This window comes from Gracilinanus agilis, chromosome 1, assembly GCF_016433145.1.
Source record: "Gracilinanus agilis isolate LMUSP501 chromosome 1, AgileGrace, whole genome shotgun sequence".
NCBI classification, from domain to species: domain Eukaryota; kingdom Metazoa; phylum Chordata; class Mammalia; order Didelphimorphia; family Didelphidae; genus Gracilinanus; species Gracilinanus agilis.
This window is the reverse complement of record NC_058130.1, coordinates 733,546,941-733,567,324: the sequence shown is the minus strand read 5'-3', so window position 1 is coordinate 733,567,324 and position 20,384 is coordinate 733,546,941. Positions and strand designations below refer to the sequence as shown.

The following is a 20,384-nucleotide window of genomic DNA, read 5'->3' as shown; positions in this document are numbered from 1 at the left end:
TAACACCCCCTCTTACAATTCACAATGAAAATTTAACATCTGGCTTTTATGAGTTGGCTTGTTTGTTCCAAATACACCTCTGATTATATATCTTTTTAAAAATTTAATTTATTTGTTGGTTACATTAAAATTCCAAAGTATCTCCTTCCCTCCCCCTCCCACACTAGAGAAGGCATCATTTGGCCAAAAAAAAGGCCTTTGTCAAAATACTGGCTATCAAAATTTTTTCCCAGTTCGTTGTTTCCTTTCTAATCTTAGTTGCATTGGTTTTGTTTGTGCAAACCCCTTTTCACTTTAATGTTATCAAAACCATGCATTTCTCTTCTCATAGAGCAAGAGTTCTTAACCTGGGATCTGTGAACTTGTTTTCTTTAATATTATTAATAAAATTAATAATATATGTATGGATAAACCACATCCTTCCCACCGGTTCCCTCTTTGGAGGTGGACATTGACAAGTCACTCCTCAAACACTAATTCCATAGCTACATACAATATTCTCTTGGTTCTACTAGTTTCATCCCACACTCTGTGTTCTGTCTCTCTGTGTTCCCTAGAAATCAACCAGCTCACCATTTCCCATAGTACAATGATACTCCATCACAACCACTCACCACCACCTGCTCAGCCACTCTCCAACCGAAGGACATTCCCTCCTAGGAAGATTTAAGAAATTTTAAAAAATCTACTTTCTCTCCTTCATCCTTAAAAAAGCAGGGGGAAATCCTCTTACAAACAGGAACATAACCAAGGAAAGCAAATTCCCATACTGACCACATCCAATTTTTTTTAATGACCCAGTGGGCACTCATTGCCTTTCAGGAGGTAGATAGCATGTTCATCTTGAGTCCTCTAGAATCGATAATATTGCTATTATTGTAGAAAGTCAAATGGCCTTCTGGTTCTGCTCCTGTTACTAGGCATCAGTTTGTATAAATCTTCCCTTTCTCTTTCATCATTTCTAACATGATGGCATTCCATCGCATTCATATACCATGACCAGTTCAGCCAAGTCCCTGAAAATTCTCCTATCGTTCCCAGTTCTGCCCTTTGCAGCAAATCCGAACAAGACCCCATTTAATGACATCACAAACTCGCCTCTGGGCCAACCATTCTCAGTGCATTTAAACGAACCCATGGTTTACCCTTCAGTCTCTTCAACACTGGTAAAAGCTGGTCTGGGAACGGAGCTTGTGACCTTCCCAAAATGGGAAATGCCAGTAGGAGGCAGTATGGTGTCGCTAATAGTGTTAGACTTGGAGTAAGGACGCCTGGCTTTAAAGGCTCATAAATTAGAGTTCTAGAAGAGATCTTTGGAAGTCATAGGATTGTCTCAGGGTAGATGGCACCTCACAAACCTTCGTGTCCAACTTCTTTGGGGTTTTTTGAATTACTTTTTTTTTTTTCAATGAATAAAAAATCCATTTACTTTCCCGTCTTCCCCTCACTGGAAAAGAAAAGGAAGAAAAAAATCCCTTAACAAATATGCATACACAAGCAAATACATTTCTATGTTGGCCATATTTGTTGGGGTTTTTTTAAGTGTGTCTTGATGACAATTTTTTTTAATAGAAAAAAAATAAGTATGTTTTGGGAGCACCAAGGTGGCTCAATCGAATTGAGAGTCAGACCTGGAGATGGGAGGTCCTGGGTTCAAATCTGGTCTCAGACACTTTCTAGCTGTGTGATCCTGGGCAAGTCCCTTAACACCCATTGCCCAGCTCTTACTGCTCTTCTGCCTTGGAAACAATACACAGTATTGATTCGAAGAAGAAGATAAGGGTTAAAAAAAAAAAGAATGTCTCATTCTGCTTTCTGAATCCATCACTTTGCTCCATTGCTTCTGATAGGAACCATCAGGAAGCAGTGGTACAGTGACTGATCTTGGCACAGTGACTATCATTGTGTGGACCACCTACCTCCCAGGGATGTGGTGGGGACCACAGAAGATCATATTTCTAAAGAGATTAGCGCAGTGCCTGGCACATAGCTTGATACCTGTTCATTCCCTTCTCCTCCCCCTAATCAGAGTTCTTGAGTCTTTTCCAACTTGAGTCTCTGCAATGTTATTGTCGAAGCTGTTTTTCCTGATTGTGCTCACTTTCCTCTTCATACAAGTCTTTCAGGTTTCTCTAAAAACCGCCCTTCCTGTCCTCTCCTACAGCCCAATAGTTTTCCATGACATTCAATTGATCCAGCCCCACCTCCATGGACAGGTGGCCACCCCTTTTAGTCTCCAGCTCTTTTAGGGACCACAAAAAGAACCATTGTGAACCATTGCTGTGCATGTGAAACCCCTTCGCCTGACCACCAGGGAAGCTGAGACCCAGAGAGAGCAGTAAGTGACGGAACTAGGAACAAGAAGAACATTCTTTCCACTGCCCCACCTGCTGCCTGGTAGGACATCGTAGTCCTGACCCTGTCATTCAGGTGATCTTGGACAAAACTACCTCCCAGAGCTTCAGTTTCCTGGTCTGTACAATGGAAATGATGATGATGATGGTGAGAGAAGTACTTCAGCTAAATGTATTATGCCAGGTTTTCCATTGGAACACAGCCTGGCACAGACACACACAGTCCCTGAAATTTGCCCCTTGACCTTTCCCTAAGAGCATCTCTTCCTCCCCCAAAGATGAATTCTGATGGTTCTGCCCCTTGTCTCTAAAGGAGCCTGGAGAGAACAATTGGTGCCTTGGGCTAGAAAGGGACAGTGCTGGAAATGTGGCCTGACCTGTCACCTGAATGGACCCCAGGAGAGGATGGCCTGCCAGCCACTGGCCCTCTCCACCCATGAGTGGCAGAGTCAACGCTCTGCCTGACTTCAGCCTCTGGCCTCCAGATCCTGGCTGGGTCTGCATTGCTTCCTAGGGATGCCTCGCTCCCCATTCCCAGCTTCAACTAAAGGAAGGACCTTTCCAGCCCATCCTAGTTTTCCTTGTGAATCACAGCAGAGGCTTGTGTCATAGGGCAGAGAGTGCAACGTTTCACAATACGTCCTAGGGGGAAATAAGCTAGCGGAGACCTCATCAGGTAGGAGAAGGTACCCTGGCCTGACTTGGGCCTTGCTGCCTGGTCTCTGCTGGGCTCCTGGCTTGCTGGGACAAGTCATGGAACTTCTCTACCTCAAGTACTTCCACTGAAATCAGCCTGATAGTTGACAATTAGGATGGCACTTCTCCTTCAAGTTCTCATTCAGTTTTTTTTTTTGTTTTTTGTTTTTTGTGTGTTTTTTTAAACCCTTGTACTTCGGTGTATTGTCTCATAGGTGGAAGATTGGTAAGGGTGGGCAATGGGGGTCAAGTGACTTGCCCAGGGTCACACAGCTGGGAAGTGGCTGAGGCCGGGTTTGAACCTAGGACCTCCCGTCTCTAGGCCTGACTCTCAATCCAATGAGCTACCCAGCTGCCCCTCTCATTCAGTTTTAAATAAAAATGCATTCGATATTATTATAAATATACTTGTCATTAGACTTTATTTTATATTAGAATAGATTTCATACAGTTATATGTATATAGACATACACGCATATACGTACTTGTATGTGTGTATATACACATTTACACATCCATGTGTGTATATGTATTTGTTGCGTCCCATCATGATCTAATTTGGGGTTTTGGTGGCAAAGATACTAGAGTGGTTTGCCATTTCCTTCCCCAGCTCATTTTACAGATGAGGAAACTGAGTGAAATAGAGTTAAGTGATTTTCCCAGGGTCACACAGCTGGTAATTGTCTGAGACCAGATTTGAACTCCTGAAGATGTCTTCCTGACTCTAAGCCCAGTGGCTACCTAGCTGCCCCCTACCCCACAACGTTCAAGTTTGTTTAGTGGCCACTTTTAGATTCTGTTCCATTTGGGATTTGCTCGGGAACTTTTACCTGCTTTGTCTATCTTCCTCCCTTCTTTCTTTCCTTCTCTCCCTCCCTCCCTTTCTACCTTCCTCCCTCCCTCCCTNAGTAAGTTTCAGAGACAAGATATGAATTCAGGTCTTCCTGATTCCAAGTTCAATACCCTAACCACAGCACTACCTAGTTACCCACTTCCTTTTCCAGTCATGTATTTCCTTAATGACCTTTCTTTCTTTTTCTTTTTTCCTTCATTCTTTCCTTCCTTCCTTCTTTCTTCCTCCCTTCCTTCCTTCCTTCTTCCCTTCCTTCTTCCCTTCCTTCTTTCTTCCTTCTTCCCTTCCTTCCTTCCTTCCTTCCTTCTTTCCTTCCTTCCTTTCTTTTTCCTTCCTCCCTTTTTTCTTTTCCTTCCTCCTTTCTTTCTTCCTTTCTTCCTTCCTTCCTTTCTCTCTTCCTTTCTTCCTTCCTTCCTTTCTCTCTTCCTTCCTTCCTTCCTTCCTTCCTTCCTTCCTTCCTTCCTTCCTTTCCTTCTTTCTTTCTTTCTTTCTTTCTTTCTTTCTTTCTTTCTTTCTTTCTTTCTTTCTTTCTTTCTTTCTTTCTTTCTTTCTTTCTTTCCCTTCCATCTTAGAATCCATTCTAAATATGGATTCCAAGGCAGAAGAGTAATGAGGTATAGGAAATTAGGGTTAAGTGACTTGACTAGGATCACACAGATGGGAAGTATCTGTGGCCATATTTGAATCCAGAACCTCCTGTCTCCAGGCCTGGCTCTGAGCCAGCTAACTATCCCTACTTTGTTTTTCATCTAGAGGCTCTCTCCTCTCCCTGCCTCCTAAGAATGGGAAGGGGCTCACAATATTTATTCCATATTTTCATGATAGCTCAGAACCCCGGAGCTCAAACCATCTCTGAGCCTAAGCCTCCCCAGCAACTGGAACTCTAAGGACCTACTGGCCTCATTCAGGTCCATATTCAGCAGAATTCAGGCTTAAGCAGGACAAGCAAACAGGTCTAGTGAAGGACCATGTGTTGATTTCTGTGGCCTAAGGGAACCAAGTTTGGGGAGGCTTATCACTAAGAAGAAAAGATTTTAAATTAATAACAGTTCATTTAATGATTTACGATCATTCAATGCTTACAGCTCTGAAGCAGGGGGCATTCTACCTCAATTTTACAGATTAAAAGAAAATGACCAGAGAGTTGCCCGGCATCAAAACAAGTAAGCAGATGGAGTGGGATTTGAACTTAGGTCTTCAGGATTCCAACTTCAACTAGCTTTCCACTATAATAGGATAATTGTAATAGAATAGTAATAGATTCCGTGGAGGGGTCAGATGGGGAAAGGTCTGGTAGGGAATCTACACCAATGAATCCCCATTGAAGCATTGGCACCTTTAAGACAAAGCCTCCAGATACACCAGCTGGAATGGGGGGCAGGGGAATGGGTACTCAGAGGCCCATGGAGGAATTAGGACCAGTCAGGGAGAACAAGGATCAGGAGCTGAAACCTATTTACTCAACGGGAGCTGGACTAGAGAGGGCTGATTCTGTTCCTATTAAGTCGGCTTTACTACTTGAGAAATTCCAAACATGAAATCCCTCATTCCGAGAACCCAGTTAATCCATCCCCTGTTGGTTTCCTCGTTTCTGAACCTGGAGGAAGGTGGCCTGTTGGTGGAAAGAAGAGGGTTTAATGTAAAGAGTCCCAGACCAGTACCAGGCTCTAACCCTGGCTCAGCCATTGCTAGCTGGGAAATCTTAGACAGATAACTTCCCTTCTCTTTGTTTCTTCTATAAAATGGGGATAATAATGGCAATTCTTGTCCTAGTTTGTGTTCTGAACCTTTTTGGCAACCTGGTGAAGCCTATGGGCAGATATCTTTTCAGAACAAGATTTTAAAGGTTCAGAATAAGTTTTTTAACTTCAGATTCTGGCTTTTTCTTCAATTAAGGACCTTCCCAGCTCTGATATTCTCTGTTCTAAGGGTCTTCCCAGCTCCGACATTCCATGTTCTAAGGGCCCTCCAAGCTCTGACATTCTCTGCTCTAAGAGTCCCCCCAGCTCTGACATTCTCTGTTCTAAGCTCCCTCCCAGCTCTGACATTCTTTGCTTTTGTTTTTTGCTTTTTTCTTAAATCCTTGCTTCCTGTCTTAATAACAACTCTAAGAACTAAGAAAATGGAGTTAAGTGACTTGCCCAGGGTCACACAGCTAGGAAGTATCTGAGTCCATATTTGAACCCAGAACCTCCCAACTTTAGACCTAGCACTCTATCCATGGAGCCACCAAGCTGCCCCAGCATTCTTTGTTATAAGGGCCCTTATAGCTGTCAAAATCTGTTTGTGGTGAGATGACAATACTGTATACTGTATACTGTATACAGTAACAACAATTTTGTACAATAACCAGTTGTGAATGACTTGGCTCTTCTGTGGAATACCATAAACCACCACAGTGCCTAAAGACTCATGATGAAAAATGCCGCCTATCTCCAGAGAAGGAGCTGATGGAGTCATGCATCATCAAGGCATACTTTGTGACTGGTGGGAATTTTAGGCAGGGACGAAGCTATAAAAGAAAAGCTGGCCTTCCCAGTTGAGAGGAGGCTCGGTCTGATCTTGGCAGATTTTCTCCCTGAAGGTCTCTTCTCTTTCTTCTCTTACCCCCTCCCCACCTTGCACTAGCCTTCCTTCCTTGACCTGAGGCCCCTGCCTAGTGGGAGAAGATAGTTTAAGGAAGGGAGAAAGGCAGAGCCGGCCGGTGTCAGTGTCCTCAGATGGCCCATCCACCTTCTCTTGTCCTTTAAGATCAAGTATTATCCATCCTTATCTGGCATGTGGGCACTGCCTGGAAGAAGGGCAGAAGGGAGGAAGATGGGAGCTTCAGGTTAGCCAAAAACCGCACCCTGGCCTCCTCGTGGGGCCTGGGCCAAGGCCAATGCCCTGGGGTTTGGCAGCTTCTCTGAAAGCTGCTGTCAACATGTAGATGAGCATCCCCTGGGCTCTGGGCCCAGGGCAAACAGCTCACTCCTCAGAGGGTATTGCTCAGCTTTCCTCCATGTGTTTTGGGGAGAGGAAGGGAGGGGAAGCTTTCTAGGGAACCAGGAGGCCTGGGATCTGCCAACAACTCCCTCTGTGTCATTGGACAGATATTTTTCTCTTTGGTCACAAGTTTCCTCATCTTTAACATGGAAAGGAGAGGGGTGCAGATGGGTGGATCAGTGGATTAAGAGCCAGGCCTAGAGATTGGAGGTCTTGGGTTCAAATCTGAACACAGACACGTCCTAACTGTGTGACCCTGAGCAAGTCACTTAAACCCCATTGCCTTGCCCTTACCACTCTTCCATCTTGGAACCAATACACAGTATTGTATAAAGTGGAAGGTGAGGGTTTAAAAAATGGAAAGGTTTAAAAAATATGAAGTCAGAGCTCTAGGGCTAGAAGAGAATTTAGAGTTTATCTAATTCAGCTCTTTCATTTATGGATGAGGAAATTGAGGCCCAAGGAGAGGAAGATCACATAAGAAGTGAACATCAGAGGTAGGATTTATACTCAACTTCTTTAACCCCACTTCCATTGTTCTTTCTGCTGAACCATACTGCCTCCCTTAAAGAGTTCTTGGTGACCCAATTCCCTATCTATCTCCTTTACCTTCCTAATGTCCCTCCCTCAAAAAACCTTTTTGGAGGCTGACAGTTTTCATTCATTCGTTGCATCCAAAAATTATTCCTGATCACTCTTCTGTGTGGCAGAAACAGCTTGAGGCAGGGTGAGATGAGGACCATGGAGTAAGATGTTACCTTCTGCCTGCAATCTAGGAAAGCTTCCTGGAAGATCTAGTATTGAGTGGGAAATAGCCTTGGAAAAGTCATCAGCATCCTTAATTCAAGTCCGAGTGTCATGCATACATTGGTGTCTCTGTCCAGTTCCATCTTACCTTCACTAATACTACCTCTCAGGAGCATATACCCAGGTCTTCAATATGGACAGAAGATTGGAAGGGGAGAGGTTAGGAAACACTGGAAAAAGTTGGGGGGCTGGCTACCTTCTCCCCACCACCTTCAACGAGCCCAAGTATGAATTGGATCTGGGTTCTAAGAGCCCTCCCAGTTCTGATATTCTGGGTTCTAAGAGCCCTCCCAGCTCTGATATTCTGGGTTCTAAGGATCCTCTTGGCTCTGACATTCTCTGTCCTAACAGTTCTCCTAGCTCTGACATTCTGGGTTCTAAGAGCCCTCCTAGTTCTGACATTCTGGGTTCTAAGAGCCCTCCTAGCTCTGATTATTCTGGATTCTAAGAGTCCTCCCAGTTCTAACATTCTGGGTTCTAAGAGCTCTCCCAGTTCTGACATTCTAGGTTCTAAAGATCCTCTTGGCTCCAACATTCTCTGTCCTAAGGGTTCTCCCAGCTCTGACATTCTCTATCCTAACAGTTCTCCTCTAAGAGCCCTCTCAGTTCTGACATTCTGGGTTCTAAGGACCCTCCTGGATCTGATATTCTCTGTCCTAAGGGTTCTCCCGGCTCTGACATTCTGGGTTCAAAGGGCCCTCCCAGCTGTGACATTGAATTCAAGGCAACAAGCATTTACAAAGTGCCTCCTGTTTGTATGGGGTGTTCATGGAGGACCAGCACCTCTGATGGGAGAGCTTGCCAAGCCCTTGTCAGGGCTGCTCATCCTCCTTTGGTGGCCACCTGTCAGACCTAACTCTGGCCTGTGGCTCCAAGAAGCTGCAGCATACATAGCAACCACATGTGGGGTTAAAACTATCTTGGCAAAGGCACCAAACCAGGTAACCTACAGGGTAGGTAGGGTAACCTACAGTCCTTAAACCTATAGATGAGTTGGGGGGGGGGGGAGGGAAGTCCTACCCCAAGCACATGACAACTTCCCCTAGCAGAATGGGCAGATGAGAACAATTTATTTCAGTTGTCATGAAGGTGGCAGAAGAATACTCTGTGGAGCACCTAGAACTTGGCAAGCTCATCCACTGCCTCTGGACCATTGCCAGGCTTCCTGACTCTTGTCTGCCCACTGGGCTTAGATGACTCTGGAAGAGAGAGTGAGGCTGATGTCTTTGTGCAGTTCTGCCTCACTGTAATCCAACTCATGCTCAAGTCAAGACCTCACCCATGATGGCATTGGTCCTCTTCCAACATGAAGGGCAAACAACCACAACCTTATGTCCTGCAGACATGAGCTAGGCTGCAGATTAAAGGAGAAACCCAAATTGACTGCCTCCAGGAAGTGCCATTTTGCTGGATGGACTGAGAGAGAAGAGGAACAATGGGGCTCAGCTAAGGAAGAAAAAATGGCTCTGAAGGAAGTCTGTAGAAATTTGGGAAACTAGCAGCAGGGAGGAATTAGGAGGCATCTTCCATAGGAGTTGGCCCTTCAACTGAGTTTGGAAGGGAGATAGGGATTACCCAGAGTCCTCCTAGGATTAGTGAGTATCAAAATTCTGTTAGGATTAGTGAGAAAGTGAGGCCTTCACTGAAATTTGCATACTAATAGACTGGATTTCCCCCAAAGTCTGGTTTCTTTTTCTCTTTTGTGAGTCATTCCATGATCTCTGAGCACTCCCAACCACACCCAAAAACATGATTTAGAGCTGATCAATGGGACCTAGGGAGCTGCCACTCTCCTGCCTCCGCCCATCTGCACCCATGGCTGGGAGCTCTCCAAAGAGATGGCCTCAGAGTCCAGATTTGACTCCAGATCTAAGCTCAGGCACTTACTGATTGTGTGATCTTGGGAAAATCATGGGTCTGCCTCAAAATCCTCATCTGTAAAATGGGGATAGTAATAGTCCCTACTTTCCCAGGTAGCTGTGAAGATCCAATGAGATAACATAGCAAAAGCTCCTTGGACACCTTACAAAGAATGCTGTATAAATGTTAATGTTATCATTCTCATTCCCAGTTGGATGCTGGAATGTAGTGGCCAAACTGGATGGCAGGCAGAGAGCTCGGTGCCCTGGGCACTCTTGTGGGTCAAGCTTTGCAGCGCAGGGCAGAATTCCCATTCACTGGGCATTTTTTGCATGACCCATCATTAGGGCTAAAAAAGGGTCCTGAGGGATGTGGCCGTAGTATCAGGTTCTTCTTCCTGATTTGGACTTTGGCCTTTGTCTGTGTACCAGGAGATCTTCCAGCGTCCCCTCTGTTGTGCGTGCTCCCAAGGGGCTCATTTCCCTCTTCTCTTCCAGGGCCCAAAGAGACAAGATCTCCAGGTCCTCGGCTTGTTAGACAGAATCATGGTGGAAGCACAAGGAAGTTTGTGGGACTGGAATCCAGGAGCCCTCAGTTCACTAATTATAATAGCATTTATTGCTGAGCATCCAAATCCAGTGTTATCTCCTAGTGGATCTAATAGCAATCTATTCCTTACATTGGACCACCCTCAGTTTCCCCAGCTATAAAATGAAGGGTTTAGACTACATCATCAATAAGGTCTCAGCTCGGACACTCTATCCCTTCACCTCTAATATTCTGTGTGTTCTGTTCTAAACCAGCTCTGACATTCTTGATTCTGATGTCATTCCCAGCACTGACATCCTCTCTTCTAAGCTCCCTTCCAGCTCTGACACTTTATGCTTCTAGGTCCCTCAAAGTTCTGGCATTCTGTGCTTTAAAATTTCTTCCAGCTCCAACATTTGGGTTCTAAGGGTTCTCCCAGCTCGGACATTCTGTGCTTTAAAGTCCTTTCTAGTTCAGACATTCTTTAAGTTCTTTTTCAAGCTCTGACATTCTCTGTTCTAAGGTCTCTCCCAGCTCTGATATTATTTGTTTTAAAATCTCTTTCAGCTCTGATATTCTGGATTCTAAAGGTTCTCCCAGCTCTGATATTCTGTGCTTTAAAGTCCTTTGCAGTTCTGACATTCTCTAAGTTCTCTTCCAGCTCTGACATTCTCTATTCTAAGGGTCCTCCCAGCTCTGATATTCTGGGCTCTAAAGATTCTCCCAACTCTGACATTTTTTATGTCAGCTCTGACACTTTATACTTCTAGGCACCTCAAAGTTCTGGCATTCTATGCTTTAAAGTCCCTTCCAGGTCTGACGTCCTGTGTTCTAAGGGCCCTCCCAACGTTGACATTTTTAAAAAAAAATTTTTTTTAATTATTTTTTAAACCCTTAACTTCTGTGTATTGGCTCCTTGGTGGAAGAGTGGTAAGGGTGGGCAATGGGGGTCAAGTGACTTGCCCAGGGTCACACAGCTGGGAAGTGTCTGAGGCTGGATTTGAACCTAGGACCTCCCATCTCTAGGCCTGACTCTCAATCCACTGAGCTACCCAGCTGCCCCTGATATTTTTAATAATAGTAATATACTAAGATCTCTTCCAGATTTGATGTTTTTTTATCCTCTGACATTCTAATTTTAATATCCTGCTCTCTGCCAATTACTAGCTATATGACTTTGGACAAGTTGCCTAACCTTTAAGGCCTCAGTTTCCTCATCTGTAAAACAGAATGGACTGGATTCAATAAGCCCTAAAGTCCTTTCTAGCTCCAAATGTCTAAGCCTGTGATCCCTCCAGTTCTGACAGTGAATATTCTCTGTTCCAAAGTCCCTTCCATTTCTAATGTTCTCTGTTCTAAGAGTCCTTATATCTCTGACATGTACTCGGCTCTGTAATTCTTTTTATTTATTTATTTTTTAACCCTTAACTTCTGTGTATTGGTTCCTTGGTGGAAGAGTGGTAAGGGTAGGCAATGGGGGTCAAGTGACCTGCCCAGGGTCACACAGCTGGGAAGTGTCTGAGGTCAGATTTGAACCTAGGACCTCCCCTCTCTAGGCTTAGCTCTCAATCCACTGAGCTACCCAGCTGCCCCACTGTAATTCTTTTTCTTCAGTCCTTCGGGCTCTCATCCTTCTTCCCAGGAGGGGGCAGTGGAGACACATGAAAAAGGACACAACCTGCTGGTAGTCTCCGCGCTCAGGCCTGGAGTATCTGGAGAATTCCGTGGGCTCTTTTCCCTCCTTGGGAAAATGTCTTGGAGAGGGGAATGGGGCTTGCCCAGGAGCAGAGAGCAAATTAGTGACCAGCCTGGGTCTTGAACTTGGGAGTGTGCCAGTTTCCTCATTTGCTTCTAAGGTTCCTTCAAATCTAGAGCTACAGTCCTGTGTCTATCCCTGAACCGGTCCTGGTGGCCTGCCGCTGGTCAGAAGGACCTGCCTGGTGCTGGGAGACTATCTCCTCTGACAGGGACTTTGCTGGTGTGGATGGGTAGGCAGGCTCTGGGAATCCCTGAGGCAGGGAAGTGAAGGAATTTGGGAGTGGCAGAGGGGAACCCAGGGTCCAGAGCGAAAACTCTTCCTTTTCATGCCTGACTCTTCCCTGACCCCAGACTCAGGAGCAGGAATTTACCCCGCCTCTGTGATGTGTTTGCCTGTCCCCACCAGCCACCACCTCTCACCCCAGCCTGTTCTCTCGGAATGTCTGCCTGTAGGGGCAAAGCCCCAGACCCTTGGGAGTTTGGAGAGTGTGAAGGTGGAAGAGAAAATCTCCAAGCACTTCTTCTTTCTTCCCTTTTCCTTTCTCTTACACACACACACACACACACACACACACACACACACACACACACAGCCCCTGCTCCCACCCTTTGCCCCAGACCTGCCTGGCTCAGATTCAGGACCTAAAGGGTGCCTGTCACTCCTCCTCCCTCAGGGAGACACCCTCTTCTTGGGAAGTCACGAGAGGGCGGGGACTGAGTAACCCCTAACAAGCCCAATAAAGCTCTGGGGCTCTCTCCCTTCCCAGAGTCCTTGGGATTCCCAGCTCAGAGTTCAGCTCTAGCCCCATTCTCTGAGGGCCGGAGGTGTGTGGGAAGGCTTTCAGCCAGCAGGACAGTTGGGCTGCTTATTGGTTCCAGAGACAAGTGGGGGACCCCAATTTCCTGACCACCTAGCCAGCCTTCCCCCCTTCAAGACACTCCCTTCCCAAAGCTGGCAGGTCTGGGGGGAGCCAGGGGCTCCTAGACAGAGTGGGCTGAGTGGAAATCAGGGAGCGAGGACTCCGGGGTCCTTGTTTTGGAGTGGGTCTTTAGCATCCTTCCTCTGGGTGGCTCAGGGGAGCCCTCGGGCCAGCAGGGGATCCCCACTCTGTTGTCCTTCCTCTTACTTCTCCCTGTTTACTTGCTTCAGGCTAAATCCTCCTGCTTCCTCCTGCCAAGTCCTTACCCAGGGCAACCAGAGGGGAGGGTGGACTTTGAAGGCAAGAAGCAGAGAGAGAGGGAACGGAGGAGCTGGGAGCCCTGGAAAGTGGAGCAGTAGGGATGGAGGCCTGGACCCCGGAGCGGCCCACCTTTGGCTTCTGGGACTATGGCGTCTTTGGTCTCATGCTTCTGGTCTCCACCTCCATCGGGCTCTTCTTCGGGCTGGCCCGGGGTGGGCAGAAGACCGCAGAGGACTTCTTCACCGGAGGACGGCAGATGGGAGCTGTGCCCGTGGGCCTCTCCTTGGCAGCCAGCTTCATGTCGGCCATCCAGGTGCTGGGGGTGCCCTCCGAGGCTTACCGTTATGGGCTCAAATTCCTCTGGATGTGCCTTGGGCAGTTGCTCAACACCATTCTCACTGCCTACCTCTTCCTTCCCGTCTTCTATCGCCTGGGCCTCACCAGCACCTACCAGGTAACCAGGCAGGGCTGAGGGGTCTCTGGAGGATGAGGAGGATTCTGGGAGACTGGCCCACTCCCCTCCCCATCTCACTTCCCAGCTACCACCTCCCTGGACCTCCAGGCCTGCCCCCGGCCAAGAGAGCTCTGTGGCCAGCCCAGCCAGCACTCCCAGGAGGAGATAGTGTTAGAGAGGGCAAGGCAGAGAGAGGTAGGGTTTGTGCTGGAGCCCCAACACGGAGGACAGGAGGCATCTCCGGAGATGGAGAGAGCCCAGAGGCTGCCTATTTATGGCCAAGATGTCTATGAGACAGTCTACCTACCTTCTAGCATCCCCCCACATGCATACATGTGAACCCCATCATTCACTGGATGCCCCTGGATCCCAAAGGCAGGGAGAAGGAAACTGCTTTTTGTGTTTGTGTGGGGATCTTTGCACATGTGAGTCATCTGCTTGTGCCCCACTGGGTTGGCCTGCGAGGTTTTCATGAAGGGAGAGTGGGAGTGGGTTGTGACAAGATACCTACGCCTCCGTGGATGGACGTACAAGGGCATGAGAGGCAGCCCAGCGTTGTGGGAAAAGACTTGGACGAGGAACCAGGAGCCAAGAAATCTCAGGTCTCCCCAGCCTCTGCCCATGCTCAGCTGGGTAACTTCAAGCAAGTCTCCCCCTTTTTATGGGCCTCAGGCTTTCCTTTGTAAAATGAGTTCATTTGGGCCTCAGAAGCCTGTGTGTTCTGATGCTCCAGTTCAGGGGGGTTTTTGCGGAGAGATGGGAGTAGGTGGGTCAGAGAACAGGATGGAGAGGGAGTGGAGCAAGCGTTCTCCAAGGAAAGGCAGAGCATAATGGCGTTGGGACCAGGCCCAAGGTGATGTGAAGAGTATGACCTTCCTTTCCCATTCCCCTTTAGTATCTGGAGATGAGATTTAGCCGTCACGTTCGTCTGTGTGGCACCATCCAGTATGTCATCGCCACAGTGAGTCCACCTTCATCCGTTCCCTCCCTCAACCCCAAACCTGCCCCTTTGTGTGCTCGGTCTCCTGAACTTTTATCTCCTGGGTCCCCAGCTGAGTCATTCAAAGACCCTCCTTCTGAGTCACCTCTGGGTTCCCCAGTGGAGAAAAGGGGTCCAGGACTTTGGGCAGGACCATGGGAGTCCTGGGGAAAGCCTCCCACTCTGGCTGACTACTCATTCGCCAGGGCTCCAATTCCCTTGGAGGCTGAGTTCAGAGAAGGTCAATGGAAGTGGGAGAACCAGAGTTGATAGGGAGTGAGGGAAGATATCGGGAAGAAATTCCTGTTTGAACATCAGTTAGCCCCCAGGGATGGTCACCAAGGAATCTCCTTCAAGGGAAGGCTAAGATGCTCATCATTCCAAAGGCTGAGTGCCTGTGGGATCACCTCCAGCCCACTTTGTGGATAGGGGCTGATGTTTGACAGAAAGGTCCCTGGGGGAGAAGAGGTAAAGAGCCCCCATTAGGCACAACGAGGACTCATTCTCTTTGCCTTCCTGAACAGATGCTATACACAGGAATTGTCATCTATGCTCCTGCCCTGATTCTCAACCAAGGTATGACCCAGAGTGAGACCTGCAAGAGTCCTGCCCTCTGAAAGACTTCAGGTTGAGAGAGTGGTAGGGCCCTACCCTCAGGGAGCCCCCAGTCTGAGGGGAGACATGCCCCTGTCTTCAGGGAGCCCCTAGTCTAAGGGGAGATATGATCCTGTCCTCAGAGAGTCTCCAGTTTGAGGGCAGACATAGCCCCAAACTCAGGGAGCCCTCAATCTGAGGGAAGACATGACCCTGTCTTCAGGGAGCCCCCAGTCTGAGGGGAGAGATGGTCCTGCTGCCAAGGAACCCTTGATCTGAGACCAGATATGACCTCTCGCTTTAGAAAGCCCCAGGGTGAGAGGGTGGGATGACAGGGCCTTTTCTTTCCTTTGGACTGTCTGCTCACTGTGACTCTCTTGCTTCTAGTAACAGGGCTGGATATCTGGGCATCTCTCCTTTCTACCGGTGCCATCTGTACCTTTTATACCACTGTGGTGAGCATCCCCAGGGGACCCAGCCCAGTCTGTAGCTCTGATCATTCCAAGCCCCTTCACCCATCTCACCTTGGGGTGTTCTTCTTCCGAGGATCTGAGATATCTTTGGTGTCACCAGAAAAAATGTCAAGAGACATATCCAGGACTCTTCAATGAGCCCTGGACCAGTATTCAGGAAGCCTAGATTCTAGTGCAGCTCTACTTCTGATTGGCCATGTGACCTCAGACAAATCCCCTCTTATCTCTGGACCTCAGTTTCCCCATGAGTAAATTGGAGCCAACAACCTCCCGCTTCCCTCTAAAGATTGTCATGACAATAACAATAAAATAGCACATGGGGAAAATAGCCCTTTATAAACTGGGGTTGGAGTAGATGAACTCAAAGTCCCTTCTAGTTCTGAATCCTGGGTATGGAAGGGATCATTCTTGTCAGCGCCTGGGTCAGAACATTTGAAGGGCCACAATTCTGGGACACCAATTGGGAAAACAATGGTCCAGGGGCTTCTTCATATGAATTCCCTCCAAAAATTGGGACATCCTTCCTGAAATTGTTCCATCCCATGTCCCCAGTGCCAGGCAAAGGAATGGATAGTTGAGGGGCATGTCTAGGAAGACCTTGGGGTACACATCCCCTGCCCCCTCCCATTTCTGCCCCAACCTCTCTCTCTCCTCTTTCCCTGCCCCTGCCCTTCAGGGAGGCATGAAGGCTGTCATCTGGACAGATGTCTTCCAAGTGTTTGTGATGCTCTCCGGATTCGTCGCCATCTTGATACAGGGCACACTTCTAGTCGGTGGGGCTCATCGTGTGCTGGACATCGCCAGAAATCACTCCCGGATCAACTTGAATGAGTGAGTGTTCAGCTACTTCTAGAGTCCTTCATCCTAATGGGGAAGTGGGCTAGGAGTCCAGCCCAGGAAGGAGGAGATGAGACGAGGGACAATTCCAATCAACAGTTAGTTGCTATTTTTAAAACCCTTACTTTCGGTCTTAGAAGCCATACCAAGTATCTGTTCCAAGGCAGATGAGTGATAAGGGATAGGCAATGGGGGTTAAGTGACTTGACCAGGGTCACACAACCAAGAAGTGGTCCTCCCAGCTCCAGGCCTGGCCCTTTATCCACGGAGCCATCTAGCTGTCCCTCAACTGTTGGTTATTAATCAGATCTACCACCATATCTCCCTCCATTAGAATGGGAGCTCCTTGAGGTCATGGATTAGATCTCTGTATTTGTATCCCCAATCATTAGGTCTGTGCCTGGTACCCAACAAGCCCTTAATAAATGTGTGGTTGTTCATTCATCCATATAAGTCACCGTGCACTGTGTTAGCCTCTTGGGGTACAAAGACAAAACAGTCTGCCCTCATGGAATGTACATTCTACAGCAGAGAACACCCTGAACACAGAGAAATAAATATAAAATAATTCTTTAAACCCTTATTTTCTGTCTTAGAACCAATACAGACAAGCACTAAGAACTGGGCAATTTGAGTTAAGTGACTTGACTTGCCCAAGGTCACACAGCTAGGAAGTGCCTGCGGTCAGATTGGAACCCAGGTCCAAGCCTAGCCCTTTCTCCATTGGGCCACCTAACTGTCCCTAAAGTAGATTTCTTTTTAAATGCAAGGTAATTATTTTTGGAAAGAACATTAACCACTTGGAGGATGAGGGACAGAGGAGTCAGGAAAAGCTATATGTAGCCCGTGGCACTCAGGCTAAGCTTGAAAGAGAGCTGGGAATTCCAATCAGTTCCCATAATTCTGCAGAGGTGAGTAAGGAAAAGCATCCCAAGCATTATAAGAGACAGGGAGTAAGAATGAGTATGGGCAGAGCAGGTCCAAGAATGGATATAGCCTGTATAAAGACACAAAAATGGAAAATAGAAAATCTTCTTTGGAGAACAGCAGGTTGGCTGATTTGGAATGTAGAGTAAAGGGGAGCCATTGAAGCTTCTGGAGCTAAGGAGTCAGTCTTTTGTTTTATCTATCTGGCAACTGGGCAGATACTAAAGTAAACTAAAAAAATCCCTAGAACATACTAAGTCCAGGAGAGAGGTGAAAAGGGCTAGAGTGAGGAGCTGTGCCAATTACGAGAAGGGCATAGATGTAAGTTATGTAGAAATGGAAAAGACAAGTCCCCATTGAGGTATAAAAGCTCTTCCTGAAGACAATTATACTCTGGGAAATACGAAAGTTTGGGGATTTACTGTCAGAATCCAGCAAAGTTGGTCTTGCGTTTTCAAGGGGGAGGCATGGAACCCCATGGAAAAGGGAGCAGGGGAATCTTTGGAGCAAACAAAAAGAAATTAAACCAATTTCCATATTAAAAATTGCTACTTATAAGAATGATGTGAGATATACTCCTGGCTTCATATTTTAAAGGGGAAAAGTATTCCAGGTTCTCACAGAACCCGACCACCATGTGGAATGCTGGTGGCTCCAAGGCAGAGATGTCAAATTCTAATAGAAATGGATATTTGTGACAGAATATTGACTTGGAAAACCACAAATTAACATTATCCATGTTGTATTGTATTTTTGTTTATTTTGTTAGACATTTCCCACTTAGATTTTAATCTGCTTTGAGTTTGGAAGGTCTCTTCCCAAAGAGAAGAAAATGGTGTCTACGATGAGCTGGATCGATATTAGGAATGGAAAAGGAGATAGTTTTAGGGTTAGCATGGAGGGGCTAGCAGCAAGGGGAGGAGATAAATTTCGAGGTTAGGGTTTGTTGTCATTGAGTCATTTCAGTCATACCTGATTCTTTGGGACCCTATTTGGAATTTTCTTTGCAAAGATACTGGTTTGTCATTTCCTTTTCCAGCTCATTTTACAAATGCAGAAACTGGGAAAAAAGAGGAAACTGAGTCACGCAGAGTTAATTGACTTGCCTAGGGTCACATAGCTAGTAAGTGTCTAAGCCTGGATTTGAACTCATGAAGGGGAGTCTTCCTGATCCCCAGTGTCACCACCTTGCTGCCAAGATTAGGGTTAAGTGATATCTCCAGCAGGGGCTCTTCAGGCTTTTCTGATATAGCCTTTGTTTGGACCTCTTCTCAGAAGATATTGTTTTAGAATTTATAATAGAAGAGAATACTGTTTCAGTTAGACATCAGTGAAAATAAAGGTGCTATTTCCCCCCCTAACCAAGTTCATAGACCCCCTGAAATCTGTGCCTGTGGATCAGAGGTTAAGAACTCTCCGCCATGTCGACGGGATTAGGGAAATAGACTGAAATTCCACAGTTCAGCTCAATCAAGAGTACTGGAGGGGATACAAAGGCACAAAAGGGAATCTGACCATTCAGCTGTGGGGTGCTGCAGCATACACCCAGAGAGGTAAGTATGCGGTCACTAGAAGAGGGCAGTTAGGGGCATCAGGGCTTCCTGGAGGAGGTGGCACTTGAGCTGAGGCATGGAGAAAGCTAAGGATGCTAAGAGATGGGAGAGAAAAGAGAGAACATTCCAGGCATGGAAGAAAGCTTGAGTTGAAATGGTCCTGATGCAGAAGGTAGAATTGTTGAAGGTGAGTGCCAAGCCCTGTGCCAAACTCTGGGGATTCCAAGATAGGCAAAAAATGCCCCTGCCCTCAAGGAGTTCGTATTCTAGAGACTGCTAGAGGGCACCAAGGTGCACTGAGCACTGGAATTATAATCAGGAAGACCCGGGTTCAAATCTAGTCTCAGACACTTATTGTGTGTATCTGGGTAAGTCATTTAACCATTGTCTGCCTCAGTTTCTTCATCTGTAAAATGGAAATAATAGTAGCACCTACCACCCAGGGTTGTGAGATATTTATGAAGTGCTTCACAAACCTTAAAGTGCTATGAAAAGGCTGAAAAATCTAGATTCTAAAGAGGAACAAAAAGTTTGACAGGAAGGGAGAAATGTCTGGCCAGACTGCTGTTGTTTGGTCATTTTTCGTGATCCCTTTTAGGGTTTTCTTGCCTAAAATACTGCAGTGGGTTGCCATTTCCTTCTCCAGCTTATTTTACAGATGAGGAAATGGAGGCAAATTGGGTTACGTGACTTGGCCAGGGTCACCTGAAACCACATTTGAACTCAGGGAGATGAGTCTTCTAGACTCTAGGTCAACCTCTAAGCACCACCTAACTGCCCCATGGTATTTAGAGGGCTTAAAGGCCAGGATGAGGAATTTAAATAGCCTGCCTGGGACAGTAGGGAGCCACTGATGGTTTTTGAGCAGGACCCTGGCATGATCAGTCTAGTACCATAGGAGAATTAGTTGGACAGATCAGAGGTAAAGCAAGGACATCCATAGTGATAACAATCCAGAAACTTCTCTTATTTCAAGGAGACAAGAAAAAGAAAGGAAAGAAATTAGCATAGGATGAAGAGTGAAGACAAAATGATCTCTTTACAGATGCCCTGAGAATCCTAGAGATTCAATGAAACAATTAATTGAAATAATAGCTTCGGCAAAGTTTCAGGATAAAAAAGTCACAAAAAAATCATCAGCCTTTCTGCAGATTATTAACAAAACCCAGCAGGGGGGAAATGGAAAAAGAAATTCCATTCAAGATTATTTTGGCAGCTGTGTAGAAGATGGGTTTGATGGGAAGCAGTGAGACCAGTTAGGAAGCTGGTGAGAGAGGCAATCATAGAATCTAAGTGGAGCAAAAAGTTTGACCTGAAGGGAGAAATGTCTGTAGCCTCACCCCCATCCCTCCCTCTCCCTCTCTCTCTATAGGTATAGATACATAGATATAGATATAAATCTAGATTCTAATGAGGAACAAAAAGTTTGACCAGAAGGGAGAATTGTCTTTCCTCTCTCTCTCTCTCTCTCTCTCTCTCTCTCTCTCTCTCTCTCTCTCTCTCTCTCTCTCTCTCTCTCTCTCCCTCTCTCTTTCTCTCCTTCTC

General features: G+C 46.6%; 1 protein-coding gene across 1 annotated transcript in view; it reads left to right on the top strand.

The window, feature by feature from the left end:
• Positions 1–13,122: 13,122 nt before the first annotated feature.
• SLC5A5 (solute carrier family 5 member 5) overlaps positions 13,123–20,384 on the top strand; it is a 22,729-nt gene continuing 15,467 nt past the window's right edge. Inside the window, exons 1-5 of the mRNA XM_044685359.1 lie at positions 13,123–13,476; positions 14,372–14,437; positions 14,980–15,031; positions 15,437–15,504; positions 16,199–16,353. Of these exons, the coding sequence (XP_044541294.1) occupies positions 13,123–13,476; positions 14,372–14,437; positions 14,980–15,031; positions 15,437–15,504; positions 16,199–16,353 (695 nt within the window). The remainder of the gene's footprint in view (positions 13,477–14,371; positions 14,438–14,979; positions 15,032–15,436; positions 15,505–16,198; positions 16,354–20,384) is intronic.